Source organism: Mirounga angustirostris, unplaced genomic scaffold (genome assembly GCF_029215605.1).
Source record: "Mirounga angustirostris isolate CCGP_5_RB_7025 unplaced genomic scaffold, mMirAng1.0.hap1 SCAF_5, whole genome shotgun sequence".
In the NCBI taxonomy this organism is placed as follows: domain Eukaryota; kingdom Metazoa; phylum Chordata; class Mammalia; order Carnivora; family Phocidae; genus Mirounga; species Mirounga angustirostris.
In genome coordinates, this window is record NW_026991713.1 from 84,006,851 (window position 1) to 84,033,812 (window position 26,962).

At 40.2% G+C, this 26,962-nt stretch overlaps 1 protein-coding gene across 1 annotated transcript; it reads left to right on the forward strand.

Moving 5' to 3' along the window:
* The first annotated feature begins 3,636 nt into the window (after positions 1–3,636).
* Positions 3,637–26,962, forward strand: LDHB (lactate dehydrogenase B). Its single transcript, XM_045873775.3, has 8 exons — positions 3,637–3,792; positions 6,644–6,778; positions 14,327–14,444; positions 16,486–16,659; positions 18,280–18,453; positions 22,040–22,157; positions 24,127–24,250; positions 26,594–26,962. The coding sequence occupies exons 2-8, from the start codon at positions 6,650–6,652 to the stop codon at positions 26,759–26,761; spliced, it is 1,005 nt and encodes a 334-aa protein (XP_045729731.1). The 5' UTR covers positions 3,637–3,792; positions 6,644–6,649; the 3' UTR covers positions 26,762–26,962.

Here is a 26,962-nt window from a genome sequence, read left to right on the forward strand (position 1 = left end):
AAGAAAGAAAGAAGAAGAAAAAAGAAGAAAGGAAAGGAAAGGAAAAACAAGACAAGACCAGCATTTTGGGGTAACATTATAGAAGCAGAGCACTCTACCCTTTCCAGGAGGCTTTATCATGGCACATAAGTACTATTCGCAAAGGCCCGCAGGTAGGAAAAGTGCAGACAGAGCAATTGTATATTAATATGTTTACATTCTTTATCCTATCATTTTTATTAGCTTGTTTATTACCTATGATATGTGCTCTCCTTTAGAGGGCATCTTGTCCATCTCGATCCCTGAAACAGTGCTGGTCACATATGTCTCAATAAATATTTTCAGAAGAAATAATCTGTTTTGATGGTTCTTTGACTTTTGCATTCAGTATTATAACCAAATTTTAGGGAACTATTTAGTTTTATCTGTAAATGAACTCGTTTAGCATTTACTGACTCTGTTATCCACACCACCAGGCAATTCTCCAGTTCTCAACAGACGCTGACCAGGTAGCCTGCAAAAGTAACTCATTCCCAATGCTATCTACCTAGAAATAGCATCAGATCCCACAGGTTAAGGGCTCAGTCTCACAAGACTGCCTTCTCCCGCCTACTTCAGATGCCAATCACAAGTCACTGTGCTTCTGATTGACTGGCTATAAATCAGAGGTTCCCATGACCCCATCCTTGGAGTGGATTAATTTTGCTAGAGTGGCTCACAGAACTCAGAGAAACACTTACTTACAAGATTATCCATTTATTATAAAGGATATTGTAAAGGATATAGATGAACAGCCAGATGAAGAGGTCCATAGGGCGAGATCTGGAAGGACCCAAAGCACTGGAGTTTCTGTCCCGATGGAACTGAGGTGCACTGCCCTCTCAGCATGTTTACCAACCCAGAACCTAATCAAATCTTGTTCAAGAGTTTTTTTTAGAGCTTTAGTCTCCAATCTCCATCCCAGAGGTTGGTGGGTGAGCTGAAAGTTCTCTCTCTCTAATCACCTGGTCTTTTTGGAGAACAGCCCCATCCTGATGCTCCCTAGGGACCTCTCACTAAATCTCCTCATTAGCATAAACTCAGGAATGCTGGAAAGGGCTTGTTATGAATAGAAGATACTCCTACCATTTAGGAAATTACAAGGATTTTAGGAGTTCTGTGCTGGGAACAACTGAAGACCCAATTTATTTCTTATTATACCATGCTGCCTCTGCTGCCGTAACTCTCCCCTTTCTTGGATTCCTAATTTTGCTTATTTTTCAATGAGTTGAGACATAGCTTCCAAACGATTTCTTAAAGAATGGGATGGTATGGGGCACAGGGAAGGAGAAAGTTTTCTTCAACCCTCTTAGGGTCCCTGACTAGGTCTGAAAAGTTAGAGGCAGATTAACAGGAGAAAAGCACGCAAATTTTACTAAATGTTTTACACATACATGGGAGCCTTCACAAAAGAATGAAGACCAGAAGAAGTAACCAGAGCAGGAAACTTTTATACCTTTTAGACAAAGAAACAATGGATTTGTGAAGAATTTGACAAGACAAAGAGGTTTGAGCTAGGGGTAGTAAGTGGGGAAGAAGTAACTAGGAAAATAAAGGTTAGCTTAACAGAGTTGTTGAACCAGATTTCTTGGCCCAAATTCCCTGCCTCTAGTGTTAAGAATGTCTCCCTCCTGGCACAAGAGAAGGTACCTTTCATGTAGGAGATTTAGGTCTTTTGGGAAGAAGGGCAAGGAGGGAGGGAGGTCCGAGTGACCTTCCTATTTTTGCCGTTATGTCAAACTTCTTGATATTCAATATGTCAAGTTGCCATATTTTGGGGTGGCATGTCCCGAACCCTATCAGGGGAGTATATTGTCTGAATCACTGCATGTATAAAATTGGCTTTCACACTTTGCACTTCAAAAATAAGTTGCCTGGGCATACAATTCTCAAAAATATTTGAGACTGGCACTGTGTACTGTCCTGGTATTAAGAGTTGCATACTGGAGAGCTCACTTGGATCAATCAGATTAGTAACTGATTGTGGAGGGGGTAGAAATGAGAGTAGAGGGAAGAAATAAAGACCTCTTCTTATATTTTTCTTTTTAAAAAAAAATATATTTTTTTAAGATTTTATTTATCAGAGAGAGAGACGGAGGCAGGCAGAGGGAGAAGCAGGCTCCTTGCTGAGCAAGGAGCCCGATGTGGGACTCAATCCCAGGACCCTGGGATCATGACCCGAGCCGAAGGCAGACGCTCAACCGACTGAGCCACCCAGGCGTCCCTTATATTTTTCTGACCCCTTCCTCTCCACCCAATGACACACAGCAATAGGGATGGCAAGAAGGAGGGAAAATAGGGAGATGCTTAGAAGTCTACAGGACACGTAGATTGTTTTGGAAAGTAGATGAGAAAGAGGTCTTGCTAGGGTGATTCTTGAGCCCTGCTTCAAACTTGGGTTCAAGTTGAATGCAATGCTTTTGAGATTATCCACCAAACTCTTCCTCATCATCCGAGTTTCAATTTGTAACTGGGCTGTATCTTCTGGGTCCTTCAAAGTCCTCAGGAACAGGTCACTATAATCCTGGAAAGTTTGAGTTTTTTTCAATTCCTCTAGACACACCCCTTTCTTAGTGGCTTGTCTCTGAATTTTTATTGTATTTTAAGCAAATCTCTACTACCACCTATCACATTGTATTCTAATTAAAAGTATTTGCCTACTTGTTTCCTTTGAACTGGGAGCATGGCGGGGGGGGGGGGGTAGGGAATAGTGTTATATTCAGCTTTGTACCTTCAAGGCCTGGCACAAAAGTGAAATGAAAGCAGCAGTTATAGGATTAATGACCATTTACATAAAAACAAACACAAAAAACTTCCTTTTCACATCCAGGGTGTTTGTTCTTCCTGAAAGCATTTTAATTAAAACAAACAAACACACAGCACAAATGAAGCTGAATCTTCAGGATGCCTCCCACTGCTTAATCATTCACTGACCAACACCTTATTGTAGGAGGCACTGCAATGGGTGTTAAAAACACAGGATGAACGATACCTTTCAGCCTTGGAGTTGCTCAGAGACTGACAGAGAAAACGAATGCATCTTACCCCATTATCTTTCCTTGAGGGAAAGCCTGCCCTTTGAGAGCATACAGGTTTGTTGAGGAACTTCAAAAGGCAGTCACTAGGCCTCACTGATCTTGTCAGACAACTAGTAGGAAACCAATGGGTATTTGCTGAATTAAGGTTGGGGCGGCGGGGGGGTGGGGGGAGTCATTGTTGTATCAAATGAACTTTATAACCAAGATGGTGAAAACTGAAAGTTCAGTTTTATTTTTCAAAACATTCAGAAGCACCAGTACTATTCCAAGGTGACATGCCACCAGCATCTCGGCGAAGGACCGCGGTCCTCTAAAGCTGACCTGGGATGTAAAATAAAATTTATTTCTCTTTGGACTAAATGTATCCAAACGAGAGCGTGAGAGTCCAAAACAGTCAAAGCTGGGCAAGTTTTAGAAATAACGGGGCCTCTGTGTTGAAGTCTGTAAGCCGAGAGAGGCTGTCGAGCTGAGACCGCCCTTGCCATCAGAAGGTGACCTCCTCCTGTGGGCAGGGAGAAAGCGTGTGCACACTTGAGCCCTTGTCCTTGAAGGGGATTGAGCGAGCCGAGGGGAGGGGTAGGCGGTGATCGGGTTTCCAATCACAATAGAGGAAGCTAAGAGGCTGCGGAGTGGGTGGGCCCCGCCTCCTCCTCTCTCCTTGCAGATCCTGCGCCCGAGGAGACGCACGCAGCTAACATTGTCTTCTTCGCGCGACTCTCCCCGCGGGTTCTCTCTGGTAGGTTTCAGCCCAGGCCCCTGAGTCCGGGTTCGCGGGCACCCGGGTGGGACGTGTAGGGGAGTCTTTTCGTAGCAACACTGGAGAAAGGACCAAGAGGGACTTCTGCTTTCTGGGGCCTTTAGCCCCGAGCATCCGGACTCGGGCCTTGATTCACTCCCAGGGTTTGGGGCGGCAGGCCGTGCCCTCCTCTGGGGAACCGAAGGCGGAGCCAAGGGGCTGCCATTGCGCCCCAGGCCTTGTCCTCCCCGCCACGGAGCTCGCCTCCAGCCTGTGCTCTATCAGGGAGGGAGACTTGTTGTATTTGCAGCTAAAACCGGGGTTCTGCATGTCCTTGATGGGTTTATGGCGGCCGCATCACCTCAACCCCCCCACCCCCACCCCGTGCCTGCTGGCGGGACCCCGGACACGTGCTTGAGGAATTGAGGAGCTAGGGGCGGGAGAGGAAACCGAGTACCACGTGAGGGCTGGCAGGTCTGGAGCCTGGGTGTTGGAATCTACTTCCAGGGTAATGGACAAGTGCCCCTGCTTCTGTGGGGATGCGGGTAACGGATGATCTGCAGGTTTGGCCTTGCACCCCACTTTTGCCCGGATACAGGCCTGTTCTTTTCCGGCCTCTTTTCTTGATGCTTCGGGTGCCTTGTTTACTTGGCCAGCCTTGGTGTTGAGAGTAAGGAAGGTCTGGAATTTTCCCTAGAGACCTTCTCCCGGGAGAGCGATGGTGGCTGCCCTCCCTTGTGACCCGCTGCTCTCGCCTCGGGCAGCCTGCAGAGAAAGGTGGCCTGTGGGCGGCGAGCGACCCCAGCTGCAATTAGGGCCTGGGGAGAGGGGGCCGCGGAGAGCGGGAGAGCTGACACTTGGTTAGTGGAGGAATCAGATGGCAAAACCTGGCTTTTTCAAGGTGAAAATCGGGGGGTGGGGGGTAGTCTGCAAAGAGGGTCTTTGTTCCTGAACTCAAGGCCCTAGTTCGTCGGCCCATTTCTAACGATTTACATCCGCAGGGAGGCGGGGGAATCTCTCTCCCTTCCCCCAGGCGGGGGCGCTGGACCTGAGGGGGATGGAGAGGACCACGAATCGGAGATTTTGGCCCTGTTTTCCAGTCTTTTCCCCTGCAGCCAACACTCGGATCGAGGCACAGTCCTGCATATATAATAGAAAACATTTTTTTCTAATTTCTTATAACTCTATTAAAGAAAAAAAAATTTAAGCACTTTTCTCCAGCAAGATCTGAAAGGAAATATGTACTGGCTTGAGCCTCTAACTGTGGTTTCTGAAGGTTCCAGAATTACTTTAGAAGGTCTGTCCGAAGGACTAATGTGTATATAGCGACCATTTCTGGATTTTTGTTTTCCACTGCTTATTGGATTCTGTCTATGAGGATCTTAAACCAGCTAACGAAAATAGACTTAATGGAGAAAAAATATGCAGCTGGTATCTCGGCAGTCTTCTGATTCTGCTCAGAATGCAGGACGTGTGTGAATTTCTCTGTCGGGCCATTTGTGGAGGCTGTTGCGCCGGGCTGCCCATTTCTTTCTTAGCGTTCGTGAGAAGACTGCAGATGGACTCTGCAAAGTCATCTCTAAATTTAGTTCCTGCAGATGGGGGGGGGGGGCAGTATTTTTTGGTGGAAAAATAGCTATAGAACAAAATAGTTGTTACATAGTTGTGTCTAAATTCAAGTACTTTATTCCAATTTGGAGCCTTCCAAACTCTTAACATATACAGTTACTAAACTAGTAAACTTCTGTTACTTAGTCCATTGCAAATGAGAAACAAAAAGGAGACTAGAAAGCAGGGCACAGTTTGAAATAGCTATAAAAAGTAAAGGGAAAACGAAAATAATAATGGGTGCCAATTATAAGTGATACTTAAATAGGAAGAAAGGGCTTAATTATGACCTGTACCCTCTCTGTTTAAGGCAGGGCAGTCTATTTTGTGTACAAAATTGCCATGGCATTATGAAGGTTCTTTCATTAATTCAGTAACTTTTGCCATTTTAGTTATCCAGAAAATGTACCTGATTATCTGATGGCACAGATAAATTTGCTGTTAGTATATGGAATGTTTTCCAACAGGTTTTCTTTTCTTCCTTTTTTTTTTTTTTTTTTAATGGCTGGAAAGAAGCTGATTCAAAGGTTGATATTCCCCTAATGTGACTCCCTGAAAGGAAAATGTATTAAGTGCGTGCCCACCTTCCAGTTAGCTTCCAAGGTACACTGAATGGAATCTAGAGTAATATTTCTGAAGATTTTGCATCAACATTCATCACCATTTTCATGTCACCGTATTTATGAAGTATACATTATATGTCCAGTACACTGTGACCGGTTTTAAGTAAGACTTAAAGTAGAAGAACCAGTCCCTATCTTCAAAGAGTGATAATAACCATTAGTAGTAGAAATTATATTCATAACTGGCTATTAACTCTTTTAAACTGAGCTTAAATATGGGTTAGTACAGGGCTCTAATTTAGTTTGCATAGTTACATAGAAGTTCTTTATGAGGGGAATGGAAAAAAGTGGGCTAATCTACATGTAAATATTCATGTCTTTTGGCCAATAAATGAAGAGCCACAAGACAAAATTGTTATAATTTGTTAAATACTACACAGAATCCTAGGCTGAAGAGAAGAACCCAAATTCTAATGGCTTCATGGAAGTTTTTGTTTTAATTAAATTCTCCATTAAGTGGGTTACCTGGTTCTTTAAAATATATTTTGTGCTGGAGAATATCATTAGGCTCATTTTCAACTGTGCTGTAGTTCAAAATTGCAACAGTAACATTTTATGGATTATTCTCTTTGGGTTTTATATGTGGGTGTTTGTATAAGGTTTTGATTCTTTTCTTGCAGGGCACAATGGCAACTCTAAAGGAAAAACTGATTGCACCAGTTGCAGAAGAAGAGGCAACCGTCCCAAACAATAAGATCACTGTAGTGGGTGTTGGACAAGTTGGTATGGCGTGTGCCATCAGCATTCTGGGAAAGGTACATTTCAAGAACACCAGACATGATAATTCCAGTTTATGTATACAATCTTTTCAGGCACACCGGGATTTTATTGTATCTTTAAAAGATTTTTTTTTTTCCTGAACAAGTTTATTTATTTTTTTAAAGATTTTATTTATTAGAGAGCACGTGCGCATGCGCACGCACGAGAGTAAGAGAGAGAGAGCACACAAGTAGGGGGGAGGGGCAGAGGGAGAGGGAGAAGTGGACTCCCTGTTGAGCAGGGAGCCTGACTCGGGACTCGATCCTAGGACCCTGAGATCATGACCTGAGCGGAAGGCAGGTCAACTGACTGAGCCACCCAGGTGCCCCGTTCCCTGAACAATAATTTTAAATAAGTTATAGACATCATGACACTTCACCTTTAAGTACATGAGCACGTATTTACTGAGAACACTCTCCCTATATGACCACAATAGAATTACTACACTCGGGGAAGTTAACATTGATATAATACTAATATCTAATATACAGTACCTAGAGTTAAAATTCTCCCACCTGTTTTATAGTTTCTTATATCTGTTTCCACCCCAATCCAGAATCATATCTTTTATATACTTGTCATGTCTCTTTCATTCTTCTTTAATGTGGAGCTGTTACTCAGCTTCCTTTGTCTCTCACGTCATTGACATTTTTGTAGGGTGCAAGTCCGTTATGTAGAATGTCCCTCAATTTATGCTGGTCTGATGTTTCCTTGTGATTAGGTTCAGGTGAAATGTTGGGGTGGGGTTATGACTAGGCGATCACAATAGGGGCACGTGATGTTCCACTTTTTCTTATTCCTGGTGGTGCCCAAGGCGCCCTGGGAAGTGATGAGTGCAGGATTTCTCCACTGCAAAGTTCCCTTTACCCTCTATAATTAATAAATAATCTGCACAAGGGCTCTGCGAGGTTGTGGAAATGACCTAAGTCCTTCAGAGTCCATTTCCTAATCGGACATGAATGCTCGCGTCATCAGCGCAGTTCTCAGCATCGGGAGATTTAGCACTGATGTCATGCTGCCAGCCCCTTCCACTGCTGCAGACTTTTTTTCTGTACACCTCCACAGACTTCTGGCTTGCCTTCTGTGTACACCCCATGTAGGTCAGGCCGTCGCTTTTTTAGTCTCCACGGACTTCTGAGGAAAGAGGCCCTTTAAATTATTTACCTCACTGAATTGATTCCTTGATCTTTTCTTTTTTTAAGATTTTATTTATTTATTTATTGGAGAGCGAGCGAGAGAGAAACAGCATGAGAGAGGGGAGGGTCAGAGGGAGAAGCAGGCTCCCCGCTGAGTCGGGAGCCCGATGCGGGACTCGATCCCAGGACCCCGGGATCATGACCTGAGCCAAAGGCAGTCCCTTAACCAACTGAGCCACCCAGGCGCCCGATTCCTTGATCTTTTTAAAGGCTGCTTTAAGTGTAGGAACCCTGCCCCCCTAAAAAAATGGCTGCTTTGCCTTCAGTAGAGGACACTGTCCCTTTGTGCCATATCTGAAGGCTGCCTGAATAAATGCCTCGCCAAATAAGTTTCTGTGTGCAAAGCTTAAATTATCAAGGAGCAAATTTTAAGTCTTTACTGAGAAAAAGCTATCAGAGAAATCAACTAAAATATGTAGTACACACCGATGAAGGTTTTACTCTTTTGCATTTTTTTTCTAGCTAGTATTGACTAGGTGCTTATTTATAATAGCTGTTTCCCAAATCACAGGGAATTTAAGTAATCATAATTTAGTGCTCACTGTTCATGCCAATGAAAATGAAAAATATTCCAGCTTACATTTCTTTTAAAACATTTATTGAATGTATACCACGGTGGAAGTGCTTTAATAAAAGCCTTCATTTTAAACAACAACCTCAGAATGGGAAGTGTTCATATCCTGTTTTCAGATGAGGTGGCTGAGGTATAAAGAGATTAAGCAGCCTGCCCACAGTCACACAGCTGAAGCAGAACTGTATTTTGTTTTTTGTTTTTTAATTTAATTTTTTTTTTTTTAAAGTAAATTCTACCCCCAACGAGGGGCTCGAACTCTCAACCCCAAGATCAACGTTGCATGCTCTACCGCCTGAGCCAGTGAGGCGCCCCCATAAAGCTGTACTTTGAACCCAGGCTCTGGACTCCTATCTATATTGGCTCCAGTTTCTTTTTATTCCAAACTAGTATCTAGGCAGTTAAAAAACAATCAAGGTATTAGTGAAATACTAGCTAAAGATATTTCTTTTCTCCTGCTAATCTCAAAACTCAGACATTTCAGGAAAGTACATCTAATTTATCATGACTCTATAAGGAGTACCTCTGTGGTTTTCATTGTTAACTTAAAATCGTCTTCGGTAAATAAACTTGCGGTTGTACTTGTGTTATGTAATACTTTGGCCCAATTCAGGTGCTTGAGAGAACAGAGCCTGCTGCTAACACAGTAGGAATCTTCCAATTTAGATGCCATGAGGGAATGACTGCCTTGCTCAAAGACCATTGTACTAATTAAAAATGTTTAAATCTTATTTTAATGGGTGAAGATTAAAGTACTTCAAAATTGTTATTAATGTTCGGGGATTATAAACCCTATTAGTTTCATAGAGGAAGGAAAATAACAGTGCCCTACTCTGTTGGGGGTTTACATATTACTCCATTTACTCCTTCCCAAAAGCTGGTGGAGTATTGTCATCTATATATTACTGTTGGAAAGAAACAGACTAGAAAGGTGAAGCCACTGGGTGAAGATCACATAGAGCTACTAAGTTCCTGATCCAGTCTTTGAGTCCATCATGGACTGGTATGCTTTACAGGGAGTACACATTGCTTTCTCCCCAGGAAGTGAGCCAAGCTGGGGCATCAGAGATAGAGGTTGAGGAGGCCCACACCTTTCCCAGGCCCGAGAAGGCAACTGAGGCCCCCAATACAATGTCCCATCACTACAAAAACTCAATTACATTTGCTTCTCTTGCCCACTCTCCCCATCCTCATTGCCTTCAGATGAACCGTCGTAAGCTTTGATAAAAACTGTAGCTCCTGTACTTAAACTTTCCAGTAGTTTCACGGGACACATAGACTGTAGGTGTACATCAAAATCTGAGACATCATAGATGCCTCCTGCCTGTCTCGGAGCAAGGTGGTGCAGTGCGCAACTCCAGGGGGCGCCATTCACACGGTACCAGCAGCACCTTTACCGTCTCTGACTTCATCATTTACCGTCTGCCCTCCTTCTCCAAAATACCTAGCTCATTTCTGCTTAAAACCCTTTTCCTTACATTTTTCTTTCACCTGGAACGTTCTACCCTAGACCATCAGAGTTGACTTCTTCCTCTTTCGTATCACGGCTTTGTAAGCAGACAGTCGCTGACTGTCCAAGTAAACTTCCTTCCTGGGAACTTTAAACGTCACCCTGCCTTATGGTCTTTGTAGCACTGTCACTGTCAAAAATCATCTGAAGTGGTTCGCTTAATTCCTATTCCCTTTCTGGGACATTCCATGAGAGAAGGGACTTGACAAATTTGTTCATGACTATGTTCCTGATTAGTAGAGTAATGTCGGGTGCATTTAGTAATAAGTATGTGTTACGTAAATAAATCCTTCCGCTATTCCTAATAATCACTTATATTTTGTCAAATTTTGATCATGGCTTTTCCTTTCTCGTGGCTTCTATTGCCAGGTATGATTCCTGCCCTACTACCCATCACAGGCTCTGCATTTTGGCTGTGAAGAGGGGCCTCTGAGGTTATCATAAACCATTGGCCTCTGTGTCCCGCTGCCTTTGAGTCTCTGTCCTCACTCAGGTCGACTAGCCACATTCTTGTGGTAGAGACGCAGCCTAAGAAGGCTCTTCAGAGCAGTGTAACTACAGACTGACTGTGAAGTAGTTTTAGCCGTGCAGGCCTTGGCTTAAAAGTAGGATGTAATTAAAATTTCATCTTTGTATAAGAATTGACAGATTAATAAAACGGACTGAAAGCCCAGAAAAAGGCCCAAACAGTATTTAATAATATGATAGAAGTGGCATTCCGCACATCACTGAATAAAAGGTGCTTGTCTGTTTAGTTCATTATTTGGAAGGAGTTACACCTTTTCCTCCCACAAAATTTCATGCCGATGAAACACTTGGATATAAAAATGCAACGATCAAATGCTAAGGCATCGGTGGTAGTAATTTATTGGCTAAGAGGGTCAGGAGGCAAATAGGGCCACCTCTGGTCCACGTAGGACTTTAGATTAAAAGATATTTTTGTTGTATGTTAAACAAGTGGTCAGGTTCAACAGTGATCTCGCCTTCTACCTGACCTTAAGCCTTGCTGTTTCAAACTACTTTGAGTATGTTTACAGGGTAAACATTCACAGGCTTTACAATACAGGTATTCAATACAATCAGGTATATATACAATACAGGTAATATATAAACACCTGCTTTTTGAAAGCTCATGTTCCGCCACTTTGCTTTTACTGAAGACCCCCCATAAGTAGCTATTTCGCTAACCAAAAGAAATCCCAGGAGGATTTTCCCTTTTACCTCAAAAGGGTAAAAAGCAAAACGCAGCCAGAGGTTATTTTGTTATGGAGGCTCTTTTACAGAGTTATGGAACTCTTTTACAAAAAGAGTTCAGATACTTGCCCCTCTTTCTTTTTTTAAATAGTATTGTGTTTTTGGGGCACCTGGGTGGCTCAGTCGTTAAGCGTCTGCCTTCGGCTCAGGTCATGATCCCAGGGTCCTGGGATCGAGCCCCGCATCGGGCTCCCTGCTCGGCGGGAAGCCTGCTTCTCCCTCTCCCACTCCTCCTGCTTATGTTTCCTCTCTCGCTGTGTCTCTCTCTGTCAAATAAATAAGTAAAATCTTTAAAGAAAAAAAAAAAGAAAGAAAGAAAGAAAAGCCTAAGAGAGGTTATTGGGATCTGAGAATTTTCAAAAATTTCCCATATAAATTAATGGTAATTGCTGCTTCTGCTTTATGCCATTGCTGCTTGCAAAAGGCTTGGTGGGAACATTCTACTTTAGGATAGCGGGGGACACCTGCGTAGGAATACCGAAGGAGATTTATTTCAAACAACAGTGCTGACACTTAGTCATACATCTTCTGTGTTGCCTGCCTCCACACTTGGAGGATATTCAGTTGTGCAGATGCAGCTAAATTCAGTGCTACAATTATTTTTTTCAAGTGCTGGATCTCTTCCTTCCTTGTCAGCTGAGGATGCACTTGTCAGCCACTTCTCCACACCCACTGGCTGAAACAAAAGACGGGATCTCAGATCCTGTGACATCCTTTTCCACTTAAGCCCGAAATTGTTTTGCCATGCTGACTTTAGCAGCACACATGTTATATGACTAAAATAAGAGTGATATTCCTAGTGCTCAGTACCTTCACAGAACATGATGGCTACTATTAAGTTATAGTGTACTAATCTAGGGTTTATTTTTCATAAAGATTTTATTTAGTTATTTGACAGCAGGAGAGAGAGCACAAGCAGGGGGAGCAGCAGAGGGAGAGGGAGAAGCAGGCTCCCCACTGAGCAGGGAGCCTGATGCAGGGCTCGATCCCAGCACCCAGGGATCATGATCTGAGCTGAGGGCAGACGCTTAACCAACTGAGCCACCCAGGTGCCCCCAACCTAGGGTTTAAAAAACACCAATAAGGTTTGTGTGATCTTGTCAGAGGCTGCAGAGGAACAATACCATTTAAAAAGTATCAAAACATGTTTTTAAATAAAACTTGTAGAAGTTAATGCCAGTATTTGATATGTGTGGAAATGAGGAAACAGTTCCTAAGTAATCCCCAACTCACGAAATGGTCATTGCAGAAGTAAATCTGTTGCTTGGAAGCGAGAGCACATTTGGAGGCTCGAGTCTCAGAAACTCACAAGCAAGCCTATTATAACTCACTTCTTGAGACTAGCAAGCCACTGGTATTCGAGGTCTGGACAGTGCTCATCTCTTGGCTCCCACAGGGAACGGGATCTGCTTTGGCCAGCAAACTAAAGTAGGTCAGGTTTTCTTACTGGCTTCTCCCTCTGCTGGTCAGTGCCTTCGAGATCCATCCTGTTACACCGTAGCTACTCTACCATTTCCTTCAAAGTGCCTCTGAACCTAATTACCTACCCTTTTCCTATGAACAAGCTTCTCCTATATAGCTGATCACACTATCCGTAGAAGAGGTATCTTCATTTTTAAGTGGGCTTCAGTATTGATATATCCTATTAAGCTAATTATTTTGCTAATAGCCCTAAAAACAGTAAAGGCAAGGACTCTAGTGAAATTTCAGTAAGAGGGATAACTACTTTTTATAAATTTTGCAAATTAATGTGTTTCCGTAAGATAATGGAGTTTCAAAGCTGAAAGGTTGTTTGGATGCATTTAGACTGACAACCTATCCCCCCTCCTTTATTTTTACAAAAAGAGTTCAGATACTTGCCAAAGAAAGTACTGTATATGACTGTAAAGGTTTTGTTTTTTCCCACTCTTCATGTAGAGATATAGAGAACATACAAAAATAAGACATGTTACATATAAAACATTTTTTTTTAAAGATTTTATTTTTATTTATTTAACTGACAGAGAGAGAGAGAGAGACAGCGAAAGAGGGAACACAAGCAGGGGGAGTGGGAGAGGGAGAAGCAAGCTCCCCGCTGAGCAGGGAGCCCGATGCGGGGCTTGATCCCACGACCCTGGGATCATGACCTGAGCCAAAGGCAGTCGCTTAACCAACTGAGCCACCCAGGCGCCCCCATATAAAACATTTTATAGAATATGTTAAATTATGACTCTAGATCAAGATTAAATAGTTGATTTAGACCTTTATTTTGAATGAGTGGCAAAGGATGACAACTGTAATAGAAAACAAGAGAGCTCAGAAACTTGGGTTGATCACAGGAGAATCTGCTAGTCCTGGACCCCACCATCCGTAGGATACCCCTTCCCTTCCCCCATCAAGACAGGCAAGTTGGCTCAATCCAACCTGAGGCGTTCAGGCTTCAAATCCTACTATTTGCTCAAACTATTGATGGTTTAAACCAAATCTGCCCTCTGAAAAACCCTCCAGACTGGAGGTGATTTCAGGGATGGACACTGCCCAAGGTGGATTCTGGGTCTGGGTGAGTCCACCACCCCTCATTCATGGGAAGACTTATCCTGAGACCACTATTGAACTATTGGTTTCATGAGGAATCTTTGTCCACATACTCTTAAAGTGATTTGTATCATGATCATTGAATCCTAGTTGAGTACTAGAAGGTGAAATTTAGAAAAATCCGTGTGTTAAATACTAATAGTTCATTCAAGACTTTTCTCATGCAGTTGTTTAAAGAGCACACCTAACTCGTAAAATTCTCAAGGTTTTTAACACTTGGTGCTTAGCCGTTTTAAAAGGGTCTCTGTTTAGGAGGCGTCTGGGTGGCTCAATCCCAACTTAGGTCTCATCTCAGGTCCTGATCTCAGAGTCATGAGTTTAAGCCCTGTGTTTAAGTACATACATACATACAAACATAAATAAGCATCTCTGTGTTGGGTTGTGAGCTGAGGTGTGCTAGAGTGGCTTAGGGTACTAACCCCTGTTCTTGTATTTCTAGTCTCTGGCTGATGAACTTGCCCTTGTGGATGTTTTAGAAGATAAACTCAAAGGAGAAATGATGGATCTGCAACATGGGAGCTTATTTCTTCAGACACCTAAAATTGTGGCAGATAAAGGTAGTTCCATTTCATGCCCAGAGTGATCTAATAGTAGATGCCCTCACTCCGCTATAAAATTATTCTTCCATCCTGGTGAATCTCATATTGGCAGTTTTTCTTTCCTTCTCCCTCCAATTCATCCTTGAGGACAAACGCAAATATTACCCCTATATAAGCTTCCCACGTGACTTCCACACATTTGACACATAATACTTTAGGAAATCGCATCATAATGCTCGTTTACGTGTGTCTGAGAACAGGAATGTTTTAGACTCCAAAAAATATTTGCACAAAGTAATTTGAGTGCTTTAAAGAAGCTAAATAAAATTCATACTCTAGCTGTCTCGGTTCTGGCTGAGCACATTTATGCAGTGATACTACCACCATAGAAGGGCTGTGTCTAAAGATAGAAATGTGGACCTCAAAATAATTCCTCCTCCTCTTCCTACTGGCTGTTATTCATTGAATTATTAGCATTCTGGGTACTAGGAAATTTTTGAATCTCACATTTTACCTCATTTCACAACAAACCTATGAGAGGTAGGTCTTCCCCATGGTATGGGGAGGAAACTAATAAAAGGTACAAATAACTATCAAAAGTCACTTACAATACAGTTTATTATGTGACTCATCCATAGCAATTGCGTCTGATGATCACATCAGGTCATAATATCTGTATTTTGGGAAGTGGCACACTTCCTTGAGGAAAAAATATTCTCCAGAGAAACTCAACTGCTAAAAGTGAATAGGCTTCCTTAAAATACTGAGTATTAGAAATCAGTTTCCAGCCAAGAATAAACACTTCTTTGCCTTCCTTCCCCTTCATAGATTGGATTAACATAAGCCTAGAAGTGTCCTTAAGTCCTTTTTTTTGTTGGAGGGGTCCCTGCTGGATTTGGACTCACTGTTTATGTTTTATCAAATTACTAGCAATCAAATAAAGTCAATAGGCATTTTGAATTTCTTAGCCAGAAAGGGCCCTCTTTATTTCCTTGGTCCATTCTTTGAGCTAGTTTCATGGTTGGATTAGCTCTGTGTAACTCAAAAAGGACGAAGCCATTTCTCTTGAGAAGAGCATTATACTTCAAAGCCTTATAATAACGGAATTTTTGCATACATAATTCTTACATGAGTAGTTCTTGTATATAATATTTTCATAAGTTCTAGAAGCTTATGGATGTTTAGGTTTCTGGAGCATATCATAGATAATATATATATATTTTTTATTATTATGTTATGTTAATCACCATACATTACATCATTAGTTTTTGATGTAGTGTTCCATGATTGATTGTTTGCGTATAACACCCAGTGCTCCATTTAGTACGTGCCCTCTGTAATACCCATCACCAGGCTAACCCATCCTCCCACCCCTCTAGAAGCCTCAGTTTGTATTTCAGAGTCCATTGTCTCTCATGGTTCATCTCCCCCTCCGATATCCCCCCCCTTCATTCTTCCCCTCCTGCTCTCTTCTTCTTCTTCTTTTTTTAACATATAATGTATTATTTGTTTCAGAGGTACAGGTCTGTGATTCATCAGTCTTGCACAATTCACAGCGCTCACCATAGCACATACCCTTCCCAATGTCTATCACCCAGCCACCCCATCCCTCCCACCCCCCACTCTAGCAACGCTGTTTGTTTCCTGAGATTAAGAATTCCTCATATCAGTGAGGTCATATGATATATGTCTTTCTCTGATTGACTTATTTCACTCAGCATAATACCCTCCAGTTCTATCCACGTCGTTGCAAATGGCAAGATCTCATTCCTTTTGATGGCTGCATAATATTCCATTGTATATATATATACCACATCCTCTTTATCCATTCATCTGTTGATGGACATCTTTGCTCTTTCCATAGTTTGGCTGTTGTGGACATTGCTGCTATAAAGATTGGGGTGCACGTTCCCCTTCGGATCCCTACATTTGTATCTTTGGGGTAAATACCCAGTAGTGCAATTGCTGGATCGTAGGGTAGCTCTGTTTTCAACTATAGATAATATATTTTGATGAAGAGTTGTATTTAAAGTACCTTTTTCCCCCCCTCTCCTTCAAGATTACTCTGTGACTGCCAATTCTAAGATTGTGGTGGTGACTGCGGGAGTCCGCCAGCAGGAAGGAGAGAGCCGGCTCAATCTGGTGCAGAGGAATGTTAATGTCTTCAAATTCATTATTCCGCAGATAGTCAAGTACAGTCCTGATTGTATCCTAATTGTGGTTTCCAACCCAGGTATTTTATTAACAAGAATTGTTTTAAGGTTCGCTCCTGTGAAGTTAAATGTTTAGGGTGTCTGTTTTATTTCGTTATTTGGCTTTTAAAGATTCTGTTCTAGGATTTACTAGCAGAAGCAATTCTCGTGTCTTCTGTTATTGGCCGCAAAAGAGTGGTGTTTGCAAAACAAATGGCAGAGCCCCGGGCCAAATGTTTAAAAATGTGAGAAGAGTTATATATAAAACAGTTGCAACCGTTTGTTTCATCAGTTTGTTGTAGAGCCTAGAAGCTTTTTAAATTTTCTAGGAAGATTATCCTGGAATGTGTAATGAAACGTTTAAATGTGGCTTCACTTTGTAAGAAACATTTTAGCATTTTTGATCTTCTGTTGGCCAAAAAGTGTATTCTAGGGGCATTGAATTTGAGAATAGTCTAAAAGCCGTTAATCAGTCCAATTTGAAAGATAGAAATAGACTATTGATGGACAAATAACATGCTAATGCCAAATGTTAGAACTTAAAAGTTGCTTTTTTGCTAAATCAACATTTGCAGAATAAACATTAAAACTTCTGGTTAGAAAGAATTGCATTATTTAACCAAAATAGACTTCACTCTCTATTTCACACTTCTTTTGTCTATAATTTGCCACCAAACAGACTGTTTATTGGTGAGCATAGTAGATACATTGATAAAGTGGTAAAACTGTCTCTGACACTTCACATAGAGAAAGATTGTGAATCAGAACCAGGGATCCTTGGTTTATGGAATATTGAGAATTGAGAGCCAGCAAGGACAGATTATTTTAGTATTATTCTCTGCAGTCCTGCATTGGGGGTTAGTAAATAGCTCAGTCTTGTATATAAAACTTCTTGTAAATACATAGTGGCAGATAGACTTGGAGCAAGAGTGACAAATAGCTGGCATTTGGGAAGTTGCTGCATCCCGTGCCTGAGACAGACAGACATTAGCTCATTATACAACTTTCCAGGTATAGCTTCAAAGTCTCAACTCCCCAGGGAGTCACACCCACTGAATCAAAGTTGCCAAGGAAGAGGTTTATAATACCCAGTCCAAAAGGACCTTAAAATACCTTAACCAGTGTCTGTATATGTGTGGAGGTGGAGACTGCGAGATTAACCTCTTGCCTTCCTTGTATGCACATTTTCTCCTTTTGATGGTTTAGCCTATAAGTGCTGTGATTCTGTCTAGCCCAGCAGGTTTTACTCTTTGAAGTCTCAGGGCGTGCCACACCAGAATAAAAGTTCTATCATAGAGGTCCTTTCATTAAATACTACAAAATGTAAGTCCCTTGTATTACCACAATTGCTTACTGAATAGTATGTTGTGCCCAGGAAAATTTTATAGTAGTATCCCTTAGTAATTTAGTAACCCAGGGCTTTTGGGTTATGATGATAGTCATTACCATTATGGAACATTACAATCAGAAGGAACTTATGCGACCATGGGTTCTCTTCCCTCCATAATCTCTGAACTGTGTAAAGTCAGAGTATTCACGTCTTAATGGCTACATCTCAGGCTGGAAAAGTTGGGAAGGAGGAAGCTAGGGCACCTGCTAATTGACACAGCAGTTGAAATCCGTTTTGATTTACTTACATATATTATTTCTAAATGTTTTAGTGGATATTCTCACATATGTTACCTGGAAACTAAGTGGACTACCCAAGCACCGTGTAATTGGAAGTGGGTGTAATCTGGATTCTGCTAGATTTCGCTATCTTATGGCTGAAAAACTTGGCATTCATCCCAGTAGCTGCCATGGATGGATTTTGGGAGAACATGGTGATTCAAGTGGTAAGGAAAAAAAAAAGTAATATTCTAATGTGTACTTATGGTATTATTCTTGTCATTCTGAATTTTTTTAATTTTACATTATTTTCACATAACTTCACATTACAAATAAGCAATTTGGGGGAGAATACTTTGATAGTGACTAGGTAAATACGTATATAGTCCTCACCAATTTTTTGCCTACTAAGTTTAGTATCCATTGATAATTCTTGATTAAGTAAGTTACTACTATGATAGTTGTCAGACACAATATTCAGTCATTTCTTCTATATTTATTGTATTCTACTGTAAAAGAAAGCTTTCTCTTCCTCATTTATGTATTCATTTATATCAATGTGCACTCAGATTTTTATTTTATTCCACAAATGTTCTTTTACCATCTTTGTAATGCAGAAATTGTCCCAGATTTGGCAAGTGACAGGCTCTTCAGACTGGCTCCTGTGTCTTTTTGACATGTCCCAGCATTTCTTGAGCCCTGCTTTCTGGGACAATAAAGTGTGCCATATTGGTGTTATCCTTCCCATTTCTCTGCACTAGAGCATCTCTTTCTCCAATGAGCCCTGTTTCTTTCTAAGGGGAATGGTGTTTAGAAACCAAGATCTGGACATAGGTGTGCTCATGCTCCTGGTATATCTCTGCTTCTAGGTCTTTCCAGGGAACATAGGTATTATATCTATCATGTTTATTGAAGTGGGAATAAATTGGGTAACAAAAGATTTTACATAATCAGTATCTACTATTCTATAGTGTAAAATAAATCTTGCTTTAAATGAACTCTGATTTTGGGGCACCTGGCTGGCCAGTTGGTAGAGCATCTATCTGACTCTTAATCTTAGGATGTTGAGTTAAAGCCCCATATTGGACCATGGAGCCTATTTAAAAAAAAAAAAGGATAAAGTAAATGAAATCTGATTTTTAATAAACCATTAATAACTATCAGTCATTTAAGTAGTAAGAGACCATTTGGAAAATACCTCAAATATTTTCTTTAGGAATTTAAATAGAATTGTTGGACATAAATTAATCATTGTAAAAAGACCAACATTGAAGTTATATTGCACTTCTATTTCTTTTATAATACTTTGTTTTAAAACAGTTAAGGGGCACCTGGGTGGCTCAGTTGATTAATCATCTGATTCTTGATTTCGGCTCAGGTCATGATCTCAGGGTTATGGGATGGAGCCTCATGTCAGGCTCTGCTCAGTAGGGAGCCTGCTTCTCCCTCTCTGCTCCACCCCCCTACTCTCTCTCTCTCATAAATAAATAAAATCTTCAAACAAAAAAAGAAACAGTTAAAACACCATTTATTTACGTTAATGTCTCTCTTTTCATTTAAGTTAATATTTCTGTTCCATGGTGTACCTGGCTGGCTCAGTCAGAAGAGCATGTGCCTCTTGATCTTGTGGTCATGAGTTCAGGCCCCATGTTGGGTGTAGAAATTACTAAAAAAAAAAATAAACTTCAAAGAAATTTTTTAAAAATAAATTAATATTTCTGTTCCAAACAATTTTATGTAAAAACATTTATGAACAATTCTGATTGTATCTTATAACTCTTAAGCCTATTTATTAAATGAAAATACATTGAATGGCTAATGGTGTAAAACTGTAATTATCCAAAACACTTTAATAATAACGATAATTTTTATTTTACTAAATTCATATCTGCCTTATATGCGAGGAACTATTTTTTCCTTAAAAGGTTTAGGTGTAAATATTCTTTTGATTTTAATGAGGGTGTGTAATATGATTTTAGTAAAGAGTTTGCTATTGTATAAGACTTTGGTCTTACAACTATTGCATCTGTGCTATTTTATAGAATAATGCTGATTTTTTTTCAGGCATATTGTGCCACATCATTCAAGAGTTCCTAATATCCAAGGATTTGTTTGAGTTTATGTCCTATATAAAAAACTCAATGTCTAGTGTGCAGCAAAAGTTCAGTCAGTGCTAGTTATTACAATTGTACCGTTATTAGAACCACAGATCTGGAGGTGATATTACATGTCCTCTAGTTTAAGGCTTGCGTTATAATCAAGAAAAAAATGAGGCAAAGCAGGCATAGTGGCTAGTGGCTTGTTAAAGATCCTTTAGCTAATTAGTGGCACAACTACAACTAGAATCATGTCTTCTGACTCCTATCCAGTCTTCTATTCACTCATCACTCTGTCATTTTTTTCCAAAACACTGTTTTTCCTATTTCCACATTGACCTGTATTGTGTATATGAAATGAAAGAGAATGAAACCGTGCTCAACCCTGGCATGTTTATGTAGATTCATAGTTTTTTTTTTTTTTTTAAGATTTTATTTATTTATTTGAGAGAGAGACTGAGATAGAGAGAGCATGAGAGGGGGGAGGGTCAGAGGGAGAAGCAGACCCCCCGCTGAGCAGGGAGCCTGATGTGGGACTCGATCCCGGGACTCCAGGATCATGACTTGAGCCGAAGGCAGTCGCTTAACCAACTGAGCCACCCAGGCGCCCTAGATTCATAGTTTTATCAAACTAGCCTGAATTCTCAAAAGTTGTGGACTTAGAAGAGAGTCTTATTTGGCCACAGGCAGCTTTGCCCTTCATAGCCGGTTTTAGCCATACTAGACTTTACCCCATGCTTTTGCTCCTGTTTACTGAGTTTACAATGCTCTTCTCTAAAGGTCCATACATTAGAGGAGCCATACTTATATTTCAAGGTCCAATTCAAATGCCTATTTTTTTGTAGCTCTTCCTGATATCCCTTTGCCCCTAATTTAAGTAAATTTTAATTTGTGTTTTATTATGCTTTCTCCATACCCCTGTGGTAGCTCATCCCATTGCTTTAGTGTCCTTTGCCTGTTTATCCCAGTAAATTCTGAACTCATCCACAGCACAGAACATGTCCTTATTCATTTTTGTATACCTGCATCTTCAATATATACTTTGGCTGGGTTAGAAGGTATTAAGAATAAGTAAGGGTGTTCGGATGCATCAAGCCCTCCAAAAGACACAGTTGATGTTAGAGAACACCTTTGCTGTGCCTCTGGAGGCATTCTTGGAAAGAAATATTCAATCCAGTTAAGACCAGAAAAATTCACTGTAGTTACTACATGGAGTTTGTTTCGAGAGATAGACTGGACTTGGGGAATGAAAAGAGGTAACTGGAGTATATTTGGATCTTACCCTAGAATTAATTTTATGTATTTTATTTTGTTTATTTATTTATTTTTTTACTTCACTCCAGAAGAAAAGGCTTTATATAAAAAAAATGAGGAGTGAAGTGAAAAATTTCTCAAATCAGAAGTTTAAGATAGTCCAGAACTAGAAGCCCTTGTGATTTCACAAACCTAGCGGGAGGCAAAGAATTTCATATTCTCCGTGAGCATGACACAACAATTTTGTTCGGCACCAAAATGGTTGAAAGGTAAAATGTCAGCTGTGTGGCTGTTTGAAAGCGTGTGTCAGCCTTTGGGGGAAAGTAGACTGGGTCAGTTGTCTGGAGCAGCTCCAGCAGGTATTCAGTAACTTGCCTCAAGGAGGTGAAATCTGAACTAACAGAATAAAAGATTTTTTAAAAGCATGTCAGAAATACATGACATGTTTATCCTTTTTCTCCAGTGGCTGTGTGGAGCGGAGTGAATGTGGCAGGTGTTTCTCTTCAGGAACTGAATCCAGAAATGGGAACAGACAACGACAGTGAAAATTGGAAGGAAGTGCATAAGATGGTGGTGGAAAGGTAAGTGGAAGGGGGCTTAAGATGATTAATTTTATCTAGATAATATTGTCAACAATTCCCATGACTGCCTGCTCAGGTAAGCTCTTAATATATTAAACATGCAGGGCGCCTGGGTGGCTCAGTCTGTTAAGCATCTGCCTTTGGCTCAGGTCATGATCTCAGGGTCCTGGGATCGAGCCCCACATCAGGCTCCTTGCTCACTGGGGGAGTCTGCCTCTCCCTCTCCATTTGCCTCTCCGAGCTCATGCTCTCGCTTGTTCTCTCTCACTCTCTCTCAAATAAATAAATAAATAAAATATTTTTAAAAATATGTAGTAAACATGCAGCTGTTCTCTTCTGAAGCAAACAAGACTAACTTTATTGGTCAAACCTACGATATAAGTCCCCGGTAGGGAAAGCAAATGTTTTTCTGGAAAAATCCTATTACATAGGGAACAGGAGCAAAACATGGAATTAACAAGTGAGAAAGGCTTTCACATTGCCTCTTACTGATAAATAAGGTTGACTTGCCTAGAACCTGGACACTTTTAGTCTCATAATTGCCTAAAATAAGTACTTGCTGATTGATTACTAAAAGTGTTAAAGCTGTGCTGTATTTACCTTTCCACACCCAACTAAAGATGCTGCTCTCTTTTTTCTCTTTTTCCTTTTTCCCTCTTTTTTACTTTTTCCTGTGACCTTCATGCTTATAAAATAAGGTATTGTGGAATAGAGTAAAGAATACGGGCTTGAATTCAAATCATGACACTGGCACTTACAGAAGCCAATTAACTTTTAAGTTAAATTTCAGCTTTGTCCTCTCTAAAGTCATATGATAAAAATTTTATAGTATGACTTTATAGTCATACTATAAAAATTGAGTAAAAACACAGACACAATGCTGGTGAGCATTCCATAAACATCAGCTATTATTATTTGCAGAGAATTGTTCTAAGACTTTCTCAAACAGGGAATTGTTTTGCTTAGTTTAACTGTAATGGTTTGTTTTTTTTTTCCTGGAATTTGACCTGTGCATGGAGGGAAAGATTGTTTAAAAATGTGAAAGGGTCCTTAGCATTTCATTAATTAATCCCTTTATTTTACAAATGAGAAAACTAGGACTCACTCAGGTAATGCAACATGCCCAAGGTCTTCTATCCAGTGATTGCATTAAATCCCAATTTCCTAAATTCTCATTTTGGTTACTCCTGCTACCTCTTAAGGACCAGAGCCTTTATGGGTTTCAAGGTGTAAAATTTATGTTCAGAAAATTGACAGGCAAGGTACCATCTTCACTCTGCTGTTAGGTTAGTCATCGTATTTTAGGTGACAGTACTAAGTGGGACCTCAAAATCAAAGTATATTTTGTCCTTAGAATGTGAAGGTCCTTCTATTTTCATTGTTTCCTGATTTCATTAATAACTTTGGAAATACTCATGTTAATGAATTTGAAGATTGGTTGGAAAAAAGTATGTTTTTACCACTGATTTTATAAATATTCATGCATATAATAAGCTATTTTGTTTTAAGATTTATTTATTTATTTTAGAGAGAGAGTGAGCATGAGGAGGGGCAGAGGGAGAGAGAGAAACTCCAGCAGACTTGCTGAGCTCTGAGCCCAACACGGGTCTTGATCTCAAGACCCTGAGATCATGACCAGAGCTGAAACCAAGAGTTGGATCCTTAATCTACTGTACCACCCAGGGGCCCCTCAATAATCTATTTAAATTTATCACAGCATTCATATAGAGCCTACTAGGTAGTGTTTCCAATTCTAAATATTTTACATATATGTTAACTCATTTAACAAGCTTATAAAATAGATACCATTGCTATCCTTATTTTACAAAAGAGGACACTGAGATAAGAAAGGCTTACTGAAGAGTACACATTTTAACAAGAGAGTATAAGTCAAACCCAAAGAGTCCAGTTTCAATAACTACTGAGTCTGATTTCAATGATCTCTTTTATGATTTTTTTCTTTCTTTAGTGCCTACGAAGTCATCAAGCTAAAAGGATATACCAACTGGGCTATTGGATTAAGTGTGGCTGATCTCATTGAATCCATGTTGAAAAATCTATCCAGGATTCATCCAGTGTCAACAATGGTGAAAGTAAGATAAACTGTTACAAATACAATTTCTAGTATTCTATTCTTCGAATATATTTAAAGAAGGACAAGATGGTCTCAGTCTGCTTTTTTCTGAATCTCAAAGTTTTGCGGAAACTTCTCTTTTCTCCCTTGTATACTGTGGCAAATTAAATATTAACTCTTGAGTCTTTTGTGACACATTTTCAAAATATATATTATTTGAATAAGCATAATAGTTTTATTTCAAGTTGGGATATTATCCTATAGATTGTCTTTGATGCAGTACTTGATACCTTAGTAAATTTAGTTCAATTTAAAAGCTATAAAATAGGGGCACCTGGGTGGCTCAGTCGGTTAAGTGTCTGCCTTCAGCTCAGGTTATGATCTTGGGATCCTGGGATCGGGCCCCAATCAGGCTCCCCACTCATGCGCGTGCTCTCTCTCAAATAAATAAAATCTTTAAAAGAAAAAGCTATGATACTTAAGTAGAAATTCATTATTTTTCAATAAAATTAAGATTGTATTAAAATATTGTATAAGATAACTGATTTTCCATAAGTCAATGGCAGGGGTGAAAATGTAAGGGGGAAATGCAGTAGATTAAAAGAAACATGCAAAAGAGAAAGGTATAGAAGTATTTGATAAAGTGTGGTGGCAGGTGTTTTTGGTTTTGTTTTGGTTTTTTTTAATACTATAGCAAAATTTTAAAAAGTAAGTATGGCAAAAATTGGATAACTGCTCAGTCTTGGAGTGCATATTTGGAATTTGTTTATCTCTACTTTGGTGTATGTGCAAAAATTTTGGAATTAAAAGTTGAAAAAATAGGGGTGGCTGGCTGACTCAGGAGGAAGAACATGTGACTCTTGATCTCAGTGTCATGAGCTTGAGCCCCACATTGGGTGTAGAGATTACTAAAAATAACTACACTTTTTAAGAAAGGTTTGGGGTCGCCTGGGTGGCTCAGTCAGTTAAGCATCTGCCTTCGGCCCAGGTCATGATCTCAGGGTCCTGGGATCGAGCCCTACATAGGGCTCCCTGCTCAGCGGGAAGCCTGCTTCTCCCTCTGCCTGCCCCTCCCCCTGCTGTGATCTCTCTCTCTCTCTGAAAAATAAATTAAATCTTAAAAAAAAAAAAAGAGCATAACTTAAAAAAAATTAAAAAGGTTTAAAAAATATATTAAAGTAACTGGTTTAATATAATTAAATAATCCAATTAGTTGTATGGTTAAATTGACCCTGTGAATAAATTAAATGCTTTATAGAAACTGGTAAAGTGTTTTGGAAATTGTACTATTTATTTTAGCAACTCTTGGATGTTCTAGAAATCTTGCCTTTGAGTGGCTTCCAACTACTTATTCTGGACTAGTTGGACAGCTACCTCTGAAATTCCCTCCTAAACTAAAGAATTTTTAAAAATTTAGGATTTCATGAAAAGCAGCCCATTAAGAAACACATTGTAATGCAATTTAATTTGAAAACTTCGATAGTAAATTTTATTAAAGTATATCCAAGCAGAGATGTGTCGATAAGTTCAATAAAAAACTTACTACTCTTAAAAATTTCTACTCTTAAAAATTTCCACCCTGGGTGGTGCAGTAGGTTAAGCATCCGCCTCTTGGTTTCAGCTCTGGTCATGATCTCAGATCATTCTTACTATGATTTCATTTCTTTCTCTCTTTTTTTTAAGAACAGTTATCCAATTTTTGCCATACTTACTTTTTAAAATTTTATACATAGAATTTGCATATTCTATGTATAAAATCAAATTCAGAATGTAAGTATTTGGAAAACATGGGCCTGTACGTGTTGAAAATTAAAGAATGAGCTTATGCTTACTATATTTCCTACATGTCTTTCTGTTTAAACATGGGATCTGTGATCATTCTTACTATGATTTCATTTCTTTCTCTTTTTTTTTTAAGATTTATTTATTTATTTATGAGAGAGCGAGTGAGCGCAAGCAAAGGGAGTGGCAGAGGGAGAAGCAGGCTCCCCGCTGAGCAGGGAGCCCAGTGCGGGGCTCGATCCCAGGACCCCCTGGGATCATGACCTGAGCTAAAGGCAGACACTTAACTGACTGAGCCACCCAGATGCCCCTATGATTTCATTTCTTTTTTCTTTTTTCTTTTTTTTTAAAGATTTTATTTATTTATTTGACACAGAGAGAATGAGAGACAGAGAGCATGAGAGGGAGGAGGGTCAGAGGGAGAAGCAGACTCCCTGCCGAGCAGGGAGCCCGATGCGGGACTCGATCCCGGGACTCCAGGATCATGACCTGAGCTGAAGGCAGTCGCTTAACCAACTGAGCCACCCAGGCGCCCCTATGATTTCATTTCTTAATCTAATTGTTTCTCTTGTTCTGTCAGGGGATGTATGGCATTGAGAACGAAGTCTTCCTGAGCCTTCCATGTATCCTGAATGCTCGGGGCTTAACCAGTGTGATCAACCAGAAGCTGAAGGATGATGAGGTTGCCCAGCTCAAGAAAAGTGCAGATACCTTGTGGGACATCCAGAAAGACCTAAAAGATCTGTGACTTCTGGCTTCTAGGCTGTAGAAATTTAAAACTACGATGTGATTAACTGTGAGCCTTTAGTTTTTCATCCATATATGTGGATCACAGTTTGCTTTTATCTTCCTAAATATGTGAATCTGGGCTCACAAAATCAAAGCCCATGCTTGGTTTAATGCTTGCAATATGAGCCCTTGAACAAATAAAATTAACTATTGCAGTGTG